General features: G+C 41.5%; 1 protein-coding gene and 1 long non-coding RNA gene across 2 annotated transcripts; both read left to right on the top strand.

Annotated features, from left to right (window-relative positions):
* The first annotated feature begins 241 nt into the window (after positions 1–241).
* LOC129110417 (uncharacterized) lies at positions 242–1,172 on the top strand. The gene is made up of 3 exons (XR_008532266.1): positions 242–288; positions 904–980; positions 1,099–1,172. It is a non-coding gene; the product is annotated as an uncharacterized LOC129110417 (long non-coding RNA).
* Positions 1,173–6,467: 5,295 nt separating this feature from the next.
* si:ch211-152c8.2 (uncharacterized) lies at positions 6,468–11,022 on the top strand. The gene is made up of 4 exons (XM_054623361.1): positions 6,468–6,749; positions 7,036–7,227; positions 8,136–8,219; positions 10,237–11,022. Exons 1-4 carry the CDS (start codon positions 6,468–6,470, stop codon positions 10,357–10,359), a joined length of 681 nt encoding a protein of 226 aa, XP_054479336.1. The 3' UTR covers positions 10,360–11,022.
* The last annotated feature ends 2,081 nt before the right edge of the window (positions 11,023–13,103 follow it).

Raw genomic sequence — 13,103 nt, 5'->3', positions numbered from 1 at the left:
GCTGCTAACGTTACTCGCTCTCCTCCTGTTAGCCGTTAGCGGTGCTGCTAACGTTACTAGCTCTCCTGTTGGTTTAAACACAGATTGGTTGTTTACAATGTAACATTATCAGAGATCAGAGACTAGAAAAGCATAAATTACGTCCTGATCTCATGTTTTACTGAATATTGGAGGATAAATTGTGTTATAAAGTTTAGTTTTGTGACTCTTGATGGTGACTTCTGTTCTCCCTGTGTTTGTCCTCAGGGAAAGACTTTCTGACTGAGAGCGGGCGGCTCAACGCCGTCGGTGAGTTTCATTTATCTCGGACACTCCTTATATTTAACTGTTTACTTCATCAGATTAAACCGGAGTGAGAGTAATTCAGGATGTGTGTTTGAGCCAAGGAGGTTATGGGTTATCAGCGTGAGTAGTGAGCAGCTCAAACCTAATCCTTTGATTTGTTTTAAAGGATTTTTAGAAGTATTTTAGTACAAATAAACTGATTTTATCTTCTCTTGTGACTCCTGGACTCTTCTTTTGACCCACGACTTGAAAACCACTTTTAGTTCCATGAACAATGTGATGTTATACAAACATCTGGAAACCTTTTAACGCAGAATTCATTGATATTGTTTCATTTCCAAATGTCTGAACATGATTTGTGTGAGTTTTAAGTCTGTGAAATAACAAATAAGACACAACTGAAGTGGGGAAAATACTATTTTTGTATAATTTTTTTGTCAAATCATGATACAAAAACATGTGTGTGTGTCCTTGTGTGTGTGTGTGTGTGTGTCTGTGTGTCCTTGTGTGTGTGTGTGTCCTTGTGTGTGTGTGTGTGTGTGTGTGTGTGTGTGTCCTTGTGTGTGTGTGTGTGTGTGTGTGTGTGTGTGTGTGTGTGTGTGTGTGTGTGTGTGTCAGGCATGGAGCTGAGCACCTGCGAGGGTCAACTGTGCATCAGCATTGAAGCAAACACAGTCCGGCTGCCACCGACCAGAGTGAGAGACTCAGATCTGTTTCAACATTTTATTTTGTGTCTATATGCGTTTAATTAATTGTGTGTGTGTGTGTGTGTGTGTGTGTGTGTGTGTGTGTGTGTGTGTGTGTGTGTTGTAGCTGGAGGACTTTGACCTCCCTCCGTTGGTGCTCAGGAGGTTCTGCAGCGATCCGGCCTCCGTCCTCGACCCCACCTCCACCGGAGGAGCCATGTGGTGTCACGTCCTGCCCAGGTAGGACAGCTCCACCTGCTGGACAAACACCAGACACACCCAACAGGTCAAAGACTAAACACAATAACAACAGACGTCGTTTGGTGGTGAAGCAGCGTGGGATCATGGGAGTTGTTGTCCTCATACTTCAGTGTTCATGGTTCAGGAGTTTTTTCTACCACAGAATTAAACAGTTTCACGTTTAAAATCAGTGATTCTGCAACAATGTTCGCAGGACACAAGACGTCCTGGAGGAGCTGAGATTGAACCTCCTAAGCAGAAAATTGACATTTCTTTTTTAATTTACTTTTAACTAATTAACCTTTGTATAAATTCCCTTATATATACATGTTTCTATGTAATTTTCCCTTTTATTTCATTACTTCTTTATTTTTAAAATGAATAAATAGGTTTTTGCATAAATAAATACAGTTAAATATAAGTTTTGAATTAATTTCAGATAAATGCATAACATAAATAGGAAAGTAAATAAATAAATAATTGTGTTAATAATAAGGTACATTAAGAACCAATTTAAAAAAGAAATATCAATTTGTGTTACATTTTATTGACTAATTAACGGCTACATTATTATTATTATTCTATTATTACTGTACATTCAATGGCATATTAAGTTATTTATTGAGAACTTTTTTATTAATTAATTTCTTATGGATTTTGTCAGCTTCTATCTCTCATAACAACCACAAAAGAAATAAACTCTTTTTCTGACTGATGCAGTGGAGGCAGGTTGTGTTTACTGACTGTGAGCAGCAGGGGGCGCTGCAGCTCTTTATAAACACTTGACAGTCAGCCTGATTCTTTATTCACTGTTTATTCTCTCACCACTTCTGTCCTCATTGAAACCTTGACGAGATGAGTCTTTGACTGACGGATGTGTTTCTCGTTTGTGTGTTTTCAGCATGAAGAAAGGTCAGATCATCACCATCACCCGTCAGCTGCCCAGAGACGGACCCTTTCGGACCTACAGAGACCTGCAGAACCACTGGAACCGCCTGGTACACAACACACACACACACACACACACACACACACACACACACACACACACACACACACACACACACACACACAAACACACATTATACTTTCTCAAAACCACAATAATTTAATACTGTAGAAAAAACAATAAAAACTCTGAAGTTTAAAAAGTTGGAAGAGAACGTTTATGGCCAGCTTTTAAATCATATATCACCTGATTTAAATTATAATTTTCTTCATTTAAAACTGTGTTTTTATCAGGAATAGTTCTTATATAAGTATTTGTGCAAGACTTCATCAAACAAATGCTCATTTTATACATTGATCTTCAGTGTTTTTTCGTTTTCTTGCACGTTAACGTTGCGTCTCTATACAAAAACCCAGGTATTATATGTGTGTGTGTGTGTGTGTTTTCCAGTACGGTTACAGACTCCCAGAGCTCGCAGAAGAGGAGGTGGTGTACTGCAGTGTCTACTTCAGACTAGTGGGGGAGAGACTCTTCACGTATCCTAAAAAAACTTACAGATTCTGTAAAAATCATTAAATTCTGAGCTCCTCAGTGAAACTATGAAGTTATGATTGATCCATCTGAGACCAACAGTCATGTGACAACAAATCTGTGAAACTTGGACTGAACTTCTGCTCAGAATAGAGCAGAGAGGATATATAAATTCCATTGTTTCACATTTTTGTAAAATAAATGATCACAGAAATTGAAACAGAAAGTTAAATGTGACAGGAGCGAAAAAACGCCCCAAAACTACTTGGGTTCAGAGGGTTAAAAGAGACTAGTCTTTAGTTGAGACAATAAAAAAGGAAATAAATTGACATACAACAAGCAATCCTTGTTCTTATTGATCAATATAAACAATAGTTTTCTAGAACATAAACGCCTGCTCAGGGTTCAGTTTAAACCTGTTGAAAAAGCTCAGTCATGATGAACAGAGAACATGATTTGTGTCTGACGTTGTAAAACCAGCAGAATGTTCCTTTAACCGTCATCCTGAGCAGATACCCTCTGAGCTGCGTCCGCCTGCAGCCGGTGCAGCGCTGCCCTCGGGTCGACCTGCAGGGGGCGCTGGGCTCCTTCCTGTCCGACATCAGGGACAGAATGCACAGTGTGTGCGGCTTCCCTGCACAGCTGACCGGCAAACCCCGTTACCACACGGTCGGTCTGAGCGCTGCTGCAGCGGTGCAGGTACAGTTCAGCTTCATTATCGTTATACAGAGATGTCGTCACTGAAGTTCACATTTGTTCTAATGTTTCCAAAAAACAAGAGGAATTAATATTTTTTTGATTTGAATTAATTAATTAAAGACAGTAAAATAAAACATAAATATAACATTTCTCAGCACAGCATGAAAGGTAGGAACCACAGACTGTATTTAAGAAGTGGATGTAGTCATGGTAACGTCACCCATTGGTTTGTGGACTGATGTTATGAAGCCTTTTTTTTTCACAACCAGTGAACAGGAAGTGACCATATATGGACTGAGGAGGAGTGACGTAGAGACACCGTATACGTCTCCGGTGTCGACCTGTCAATCAGTGTGTAGCCCCGCCCTAAAGCATCCCCTGCTTTATGGTCTGTTTGACTCTAAATGGAGCATCATTTACTAAATGAACATCATGCTGTATTGAAGAAGACTTGAAACTAGAGACTGAGACCATAAACTCATGTTTACAATGTTTACTGAGGGAATAAATCAAGAGAGAAGTAGAGTCATTTTCTCATAGACTTCTATACAACCAGAGGAGTCGCCCCCTGGTGGACAGCAGAGAGAATGCAGCTTTAAGACAGGAAGCTTTGACTTCACTTTTCAGAACCGGAGGTTGTCTCCTGGTAGGAACATCACTCGTTAAAGACATATGACCTTCACTTGTCCATCTTGACAGCTTGAACAAGACATGCCGCCTGAAGCGTTTTCATTTTTGCTACACTACAAACTGCACTACACACACAAACTATTTGCCTAAAGCTCGAGTTATGATCATTCGGTAGGTGTCCACCAGGAGGCAGCATCGTGTAAAGAAAGCGTAGAAGAAATCAGGAATCAGTGTTAAAGCGGTGACGGTGTAAACTGATTCTTATACCTGTGATTCAGAGGTGGAATAATTTTGATCCATCACAGGAAGTAGACAAGATGGAGAATGATTTTAAAGGGATAGCTGTGATGTTTAGAAGTGTGTTTGTATGAGGTTCTTCTCCATAGTCAGTGTTTTACTACAGGAGACAGAGCAAAGTGATGAACTGCTGTGGACGCATTTAAGACACCTAAAAGAATCAAAACCAGTTTAAGTGAACGCTATATTTAGAATATTTTCACCTCTTTACCTTTCTGTCCAGACTCCATTGACAAAAACAGTGATTTTACTTTGCACCAAAGTCACACATTAACTTAAACAAACTAACAGATGGAGGCAGCAGTAGACCAGCAACTGTTCTGTGAGGTTAAATCACTGTTTTTGTGAATGGAGTCTGGTGTCTTTGAATAGAGAACAGATAACAGCTTCAGTTTCACGTCATAAAGGTAAAGAGGTGAAAATATTCTAAACATAGCGTTCACTTAAACTGATATCGATTCTTTTAGGAGTCTTAAATACGTCCACAGCAGAACATTACTTTCTCTCTATTATTTCTTTCCCTTTTTCTTACATTTTCCAAACTTCTTAATCTGTAAATCTATATTATATCTATATATATATAACACTCCCTCACATGCCGGTTATTTTATGTGAGCCTGTGTGGAGGTCGCTGTGGGGAGAGGAGAGGAAAAGGCGATTATTGGTTCATTTCCCACCTTGTAAAACCTTCACAGGGACAGTTTTTATGAGCATAAAGGTGGAGGAGGAGAGAAACCCTGATGTCCACAGCTCACTTCTTATGAAATGTTTTTTCTTCTTGCAGACTGTGAAGCACTTTAGTGAACTCTTAAAGTGTAGATACATGCAGCATAAAACATATTAATACTATATACCATATTAATAAGTAAAAAAAAACTAGTTAAAGGGAATGTTTTTCGATAAAAGCACATATCAGTTATTAGTTCCACAGATGAAACCATAAATTCAGCCGCAGTAATGAAAGAGGTTTTTTTTATTCTCGTGGTGCAGCTCAAGTGTTTTTTTCATCAGTGAGAGAAAACTCTGCATGGTTAAACTTCAGGAGAGATCGATTCAGTGAAACGATAAAATATTTAGAGTGTTCAGCGGGGTTCATTTCCATCTGTGAGAGCGGAGAGAGGAACTGAAAAACTCTGAATTTAAGAAAGTAAATCTGAAGTTTATTAGAGTAGAGATTGAAAACCTTTTTTTTTTTCAGATTTCTGGTTCTGAAGAAGATCAGTTTTTCAGTTTTAGTTTTTGAGAAGTATGAAAATTGCTATTTCAGAGAGGTCTTCTTGGTAATTTATCTTTTGTATTGACGGGTTATGTAAACAGAATATTCATTTTGGATTATTTGAATTAGGTCTCACTCTGAATGGAGCGTTTTCAGATTAAGACATGTGATATGTTGATATTCATTCATCTTTTAGGAGCATCATGTAGACAAAACATTCATACTAATCAAATTAGAGTTTAGTAACTGTTTCTGTGACTTCCTGTTTATTATCTGAAGGCAGCTGAAAGCCGTCCGACTTCTTCTTCCTCCTCTCATCCTCTTTACTGACGAGGAGCAGCTCATCTCAAACGATCCTGATCTTCTTCTATGGTAACAGTTTGTGTCTCCTCTTCCTCTTCAGGTGTCTGGTGGTGAGCAGATCAACTCCAGCACCTCCTCCTCCTCCATCAGGCCGGTCCTCACCCAGCTCCCTCCTCCTCCTCCTCCTCCTCCTCCCCGACCCCTGAAGCCCTCCTTCGGGTCACAGCCTCCAGCCTGGACTCCTCGCTCCCAGCACGACGGAGCCCAGAGGCTTCTGGGTAACAGTCTGACACAAAGTCAAGGAGACTGGCCTTCATCCTCCTCCTCCTACTCCTCACTTTTTTCTTTTTCTGATTCCTCTGGTTTCCAGTCAACTCTCTCCTCCTCATCATCTTCCGCTACTCTCCCACTCTTCCTGCCAGCTTCTTCCCTCTCCTCCTCCTCCCCCTCCTCCTTCGTCCTCCCTCCTCTTCCTCCCCCGACGATCCCTGCTCCCACACTGGTTCCCATCTTCAAGAACAAGTGTCCGTCGCGTCACGTCAACGTGGCCCTGCTGCGTCTCCAGAAGCAGAGGAAGCAGCTGATTGGAGGAGGTGAGGAGAGGGGGAGGGTCACTCTACCTTCCTTCAGGATGAAGACTACAGCTGCTTCTTCTTCGTCTGTTTCTTCTCTGTCAGCCGCGTCACTCCCACCTCCTCCTTCGTTAGCTTTTCCTCGCTTCAACCGTCGCCCTAAACCTCCTCAGCCGGCGGGTCTCCCCGGACTCAAACACATCTCCAGCCTCAGTCCACCGTCTAAGTCCAGACCAGGACTCCTCCTGGCTCCAACGCCGGAGATCACCAAACACAGGTCCAGCTCCAAAACCAGCATCAAGTCCAGCTCTGACGGAAATACTGCTGCTAACTCTGGTAAAGTGCAGGAAAGAGCTGCTCCACCTTCTGATACCTCCAACAAACGTCCTTCAGCTGCTCCATCTTCTGATACCTCCAACAAACGTCCTTCAGCTGCTCCACCTTCTGATACCTCCAACAAACGTCCTTCAGCTGCTCCATCTTCTGATACCTCCAACAAACGTCCTTCAGCTGCTCCACCTTCTGATATCTCCAACAAACGTCCTTCAGCTGCTCCACCTTCTGATACCTCCAACAAACGTCCTTCAGCTGCTCCACCTTCTGATATCTCCAACAAACGTCCTTCAGCTGCTCCACCTTCTGATACCTCCAACAAACGTCCTTCAGCTGCTCCACAAACGTCCTTCAGCTGCTCCACCTTCTGATATCTCCAACAAACATCCTTCAGCTGCTCCACCTTCTGATATCTCCAACAAACATCCTTCAGCTGCTCCACCTTCTGATACCTCCAACAAAGACACCTCCAGCAGCAGCATACGGGTGAGTCCACTCACTTTGAACTAACAAAGATTTGTTCTGCTTCAATACAACTTATTTTTGTATTTCTTTCTTTCTTGACCCGTCCGACTTCTAACCAACCCTTACCTGATTGGATGAAAGCTGTTACTTTCTATTAATTTATAATAGAGATTCCTCCAGATGTAAGACATGCAGATGTTAAATCATTTTTATTTCTAACAGCAGCTCCTCTCTGTGCTCGTGTTTTACGAGAGGTTACGACACCTGTCAAGATCTAAACTCCCCCAACCGTTCACTGATTTATCCAACGTCTAACTGCTGCTTTCCTTCTGAATGTTGTCGGCAGTTAAAGGATAATTGTTGGCCTCCTTAGTGCTCGACTCACAAGCCAGTGTTTAAACGGTTTGCTCATGGAAACTCGAGTAGGGCTGCCTGCCTCTTAAATTGATTAATCACTTTTCTTGCTGAATGATTTTCCAAGAAACTAATGAACACATCTCTGTTAAACAGGAGATTTAAATTGGTGCTTTAGTGTTATTCCTTGTGGAGAAAGTTTTACAGATCTGTCGATTAAATCTACTTATTGATCATTTTCGAATTTCTATACAATTCTAGAGTTTGAAACCAACCTGCATAACAGAACCAATCAAATGTTGAGGCCGTTGGGTTCTTGTAAACACAGACCTGTTGTTGCTACAGCTGCTATGCTAACATGCTAACGTGCTAACAGACTCACAGTTGCTGCTGTTCAAATTTAAAAAAATAACCCCAGAGCTCTCCTCCCGCCAGTAAACAGTGCGTCACAGGTTTTACTCCTCCAGAATCTCTAAGAACTATCATTTAAGGGTTTGATGATGATGATACACACCTAGCAGAACAAATACTGAGTTAACTTCTAACCGTCCCGTATTTTGTTTACTGTGTTTCAGAGAGTTGCGTTCGAGTCAAAACCGAAGAAACCCAGATCAGCGATACGAGACGTGGACGTGGAGCAAATGGCCAGAAGCAACCAGGTCAGGAGACGCACAGAACTTCACATATTCTTTATTATCTTACTTTCTCTTTGGTTATTTCAGTTTTCCTTTGGCGCCACCTTCAGGACAAACTGGACAAAACAAACAAGAAATACTAATAGTACATTCTGTGTCCATTTAGCTGAGAGAGTTAGCAAAGATTTTGTTATTTTTCCTTTGTGGGCGTCCATGTTTGACTGTACCATAGACTGTTTATAGGAAGTGGACTTGGTTTTTGGCCGTCGGCATCCTGATTTTGGCCGTCGCCATTTTGGTTTATAGCCAACACTATATTGTTTTTTTCGGCCGTAGATGGAGCATAATTTACTAAATGAACATCATGCTGTATTGAAGAAGACTTGAAACTAGAGATTGAGACCATAAACTCATGTTTACAATGTTTACTGAGGGAATAAATCAAGAGAGAAGTAGAGTCATTTTCTCATAGACTTCTATACAACCAGAGGAGTCGCCCCCTGGTGGACGCAAAACTGTCCATGTTTGTGCTGTGATATCATGAGCACAATATTGTTTGTGAGACCTTGAGACGTGGTGCTATCAGCGGCCGCGACCCATTCTGAATTTTCCTGAAAGAGAAGTATAAAGAGAAGGGCGAGTGCGTCTTTTGTCTTTGAGTCCGTCTAGACCTCGAGATTAAAGACCTGTGGAGTGTAATGTAGAAGAAGAGACTTAAGAAGTGATGGATTTCCAGTGTATCCACTCTGACTGTATGTGCTCCCTCATAAACATGCTTTAGGAGGCCCACATACATTAAGGTGATGTATTACAGGGAGTTAGCCTGATGAAAAGCACACACACCGATCTGCTCTGTCTCCTCACAAACATCCTCTGAGAGGAGGGCGAGCACCGTTACGGTGATGGATGGTCAGCAGGAGGCGGAGCTCCACCGGGAGCCCAGCACTTTAATAACAACATTCATCAGTTTTACTGCTCCAACCTGCAACTTCTCAAGAACAATACATCAGTTACCCTTTTACTTTTATTTACACAGCTTCACCTCTGGACAAATTGTTCCTCAGTATTTTTTACAAACACTGTTAAAGGTGAGCTGCTGAGGACAAACACGTCTGACAACACAGACCCTTTACTTCTGTTCAAAGTCCCCTGAATTCAGTTCCTCCTGGCATTAACAAGAGGTTAAAAGGTTCTAGGTGATTAAATATTCTGAACATTTACTCCCTTTTGTCAGATCCCTTTTTAAACCAACTAGCAAACACAGAAGAGAATAAAAGACAGATTGTAATCACAAAGTCAACAGTTTTACACCTTAATTATCATCTTTTTCATGTTTGTGAGTTTGGTCTCTTTTTATTATTCTGTGATGTTTCTCACATTTCTTCTCAGTACATTCATTTGCATGTCAGCAGTATTAGCATGTTTTCTCCTCCTCATCTGATGAGGCTTTTTCCTACAACAGACAGATTTCAGGCTGCTCTCATCAATCGTTCACCGCTATACTTACTTGATTCATAGATATCCCACGATCATTCCGTATGTTATCCACGTAATCATGAATGACCATTTATAAAGACAGCAACAAACCCACCCAGGGAAGACAAACAAACAGACGTTTTTTCATTCAGGAGACGCTGTTCTGCCGAGTGAAGTCAAAGCTTCCTGTGTTAAAGCTGCATTCTCTCTGCTGTCCACCAGGGGGCGACTCCTCTGGTTGTATAGAAGTCTATGAGAAAATGACTCTACTTCTCTCTTGATTTATTCCCTCAGTAAACATTGTAAACATGAGTTTATGGTCTCAATCTCTAGTTTCAAGTCTTCTTCAATACAGCATGATGTTCATTTAGTAAATGATGCTCCATTTAGAGTCAAACAGACCATAAAGCAGGGGATGCTTTAGGGCGGGGCTACACACTGATTGACAGGTCGACACCAGAGACGTATACGGCGTCTCTACGTCACTCCTCCTCAGTCCATATATGGTCATGGTGTGTTGTTTCTCCCTCCTTATATCCCCCCCGTCTCTCTCTTTCTGTCTCAGTTGTCCAAAGTGAACTCTGCGACTCTGTTGTCCTGGTTGAAGGGAAGAGGAGTTCTCGTCAGCGCCAAACACAGGAAGGAGGAGCTGATGCTGAAGGTCATGGGCTGTCTGGCCGAGGCCTGAGAGAGAGAGAGAGAGACACACACACACACACACACACACACACACACACACACACACACACACACACACACACACACACACACACACACACACACACAGTGTTTAATTAATAGACTTCCTCTGCAGTATTAATGCTGTGCTAAGCTCCTCATTTAAGGGTTTAATGTAAAATATGTCCGTCTTTATCCGTCTGAATCAGAGAGTGCAGCCGGAGCAGACCAGAGCGTCTCATCTTCGCTAATTGAGATGCTGACGATTTGCCAAAAACGAAATTCTCGTGTCAGATAAGGTCACGGCGGGGGCTCACACAGGAAGTGACAAAGTAAAGGTTTTACTCTCTGGTCTGGTTGGGTTTGTTTGTTTTGAGGCATCAGAGATTGTTCAGGTTAAAGGAGTTATGATGTTAAAATAAGATGTTACCTCTCGCTGCTGTTTAGAGTCGTAAAGCAGCTTTAACCAAACGAAGATGTTTTACTGCAGGTTTAGTTCTTTACTTCAGCAGGTTTTTCATGTTCTGTCAACAAACCTCTGACCCTTACAATGAGTTATCTTAAATAAAAACACATTCAAAGTTTCTTCCTGAAAAACTGCTTCAAAAAGTGTGCTTTGAATTTGAAAACCTTTATGTTTTTATAGAGAATTTTCTGTATTCTATTACCAATATTTGCTAAATGCTACAGTATTTATGCAGCAGCTGCATGTTTGTTGTTAAAGAATGTTTAACTATATTTAAATGCTTTAAAAGTTTTGTGGATAAAAACATTTTTTATAAGAAATTGCAGTGAGTAGTTTTCTTTCTACTTGTTCTCATCTGTCCACCTGTGTGTTCTCCAGGTTGTTTGGACAGCTGTTTTACACACACACACACACACACACACACACACACACACACACACACACACACACACACACACACACAGATGTGTCTAGTCGTCCATACGTTAGTTTATACATGTCAGGAGTAAATCGTTTAAACATCCAGAACGTTTCAGCAGAATTGCTTCAGTCAGCAGGGTTTGGCTATGAACGTGTGTGTGTGTGTGTGTGTGTGTGTGTGTGTGTGTGTGTGTGTGTGTGTGTGTGTGTGTGTGTGTGTGTGGTAGTGTTAAGTCAGCAGGTGTCAGCTGTGTGTTAATGAAGCATCACAATTGTTGACTTTACAGTTTGAAAGAAGTCTGACTGCTTCTGCAGAACAGATCCACTCCTTTCATTCGTACCTTTCACAATAAAAGCCCGTAGACATATACAGTGTAACTGTTTACCAGAGGAAACTCAAATCCCCTCAAATATCTTACAGTAGTTCAGGCTATACAACAGTTTTCCTCAGACAGACTATCAGACGCTGGCTGTAGAATGAGAAACACGTTTAATTTGCTCATAAATACGAATGGAACAAACTCGTCGTGAGAGATTTGATTGACCTTCAGTTGTTCGTGGAATAAAGTGAGACAGGAAGTGATCTTAGAGCAGAATAACTTTATCCCTGTTTATTGGGAAACGACAGCGTCCTCTGTTTTTATTAATTAAAGTAATGTCTCTAAATTAAGTTCATGTATCCTCCAACAATCCGTCTTCCTGGGAACGAAGCTAAAAACAAAACAAAACAAATCTAAATGATCTCTAAGAAAATACACAGAGTGGAGATGAAATGTTCCCAGAGGAAACATCTTAGTGCTGAACGTAATGACGGACAGGGAGTCCTCTAAACACAACACAGGCCAGCATTAGAGATCTGTGTGTGTGTGTGTGTGTGTGTGTGTGTGTGTGTGTGTGTGTGTGTGTGTGTGTGTGTGTGTGTGTGTGTGTGTGTGTGTGTGTGTGTGTCTGTGTGTGTGTCTGTGTGTGTGTGTGTGTGTGTGTGTGTGTGTGTGTGTGTGTGTGTGTGTGTGTGTGTGTGTGGATATCAGCCTCCAAATGTGAAGCAAACAGGATTTTCAAAATAAAGGTCAGTCTGGGAGAATCTGCAGGATTTGATTCCAGAAGAAACGTTTGTTATCAAACTGTAGAGTGAACATGAATAACATTTTATTCAATATAAGTACAATATATACTTATACTTATATATATATATATATATACTTCAAAAGTCTGCATGCTTCACCGTTAGCTAGTTAGCTAGTGTTCTCCTTTAGTTTAGCGGCTGAGAGATTAGATTATTTTCTGATATAATCCAACATCCATTGGAGGAATCTGATTGGCTCTTTGAGGAGGGAACCAGTGATGATGACTTCCTGTTGGACGACAGAAATAAATCCTCCTCGCAGAACTTTATTAATGTCAGATGAGTTTTCTTTCCAAAAGAAAAGAAGCCAAATCATTTTATGAACTTCTCCTCAGCGCTCCGTGTGAAGTCTAATGTTTCCCACAATGCATTTCGATAGCTTCCCCCTACAGGAAACTCAATCCTGAGCTATGGGAGGCTGAGGAATTCCATTATGTTAGACACGCTGAGAGTGTGTGTGTGTGTGTGTGTGTGTGTGTGTGTGTGTGTGTGTGTGTGTGTGTGTGTGTGTGTGTGTGTGTGTGTGTGAGTGTGTGTGTGTGTGTGTGTGTGTGTGTGTGTGTGTGTGTCTGTGTGTGTGTGTGAGTGTGTGTGTGTGTGTGTCAATCAGATTCCCAGCAGGTGAAGTCACCGCTAGCTGTCAGGTGTTTCATCATTTTCACTCCCTGGATTTCAACAGTGTGAAGCATCTGGTTCCGATCCCATGACTCTCATCTAAAAGGTCCGACGCACACACACACAC

The sequence above is a fragment of the Anoplopoma fimbria genome, chromosome 21 (genome assembly GCF_027596085.1).
Source record: "Anoplopoma fimbria isolate UVic2021 breed Golden Eagle Sablefish chromosome 21, Afim_UVic_2022, whole genome shotgun sequence".
NCBI lineage: Eukaryota > Metazoa > Chordata > Actinopteri > Perciformes > Anoplopomatidae > Anoplopoma > Anoplopoma fimbria.
This window is presented reverse-complemented; position numbering and strand designations above follow the sequence as displayed.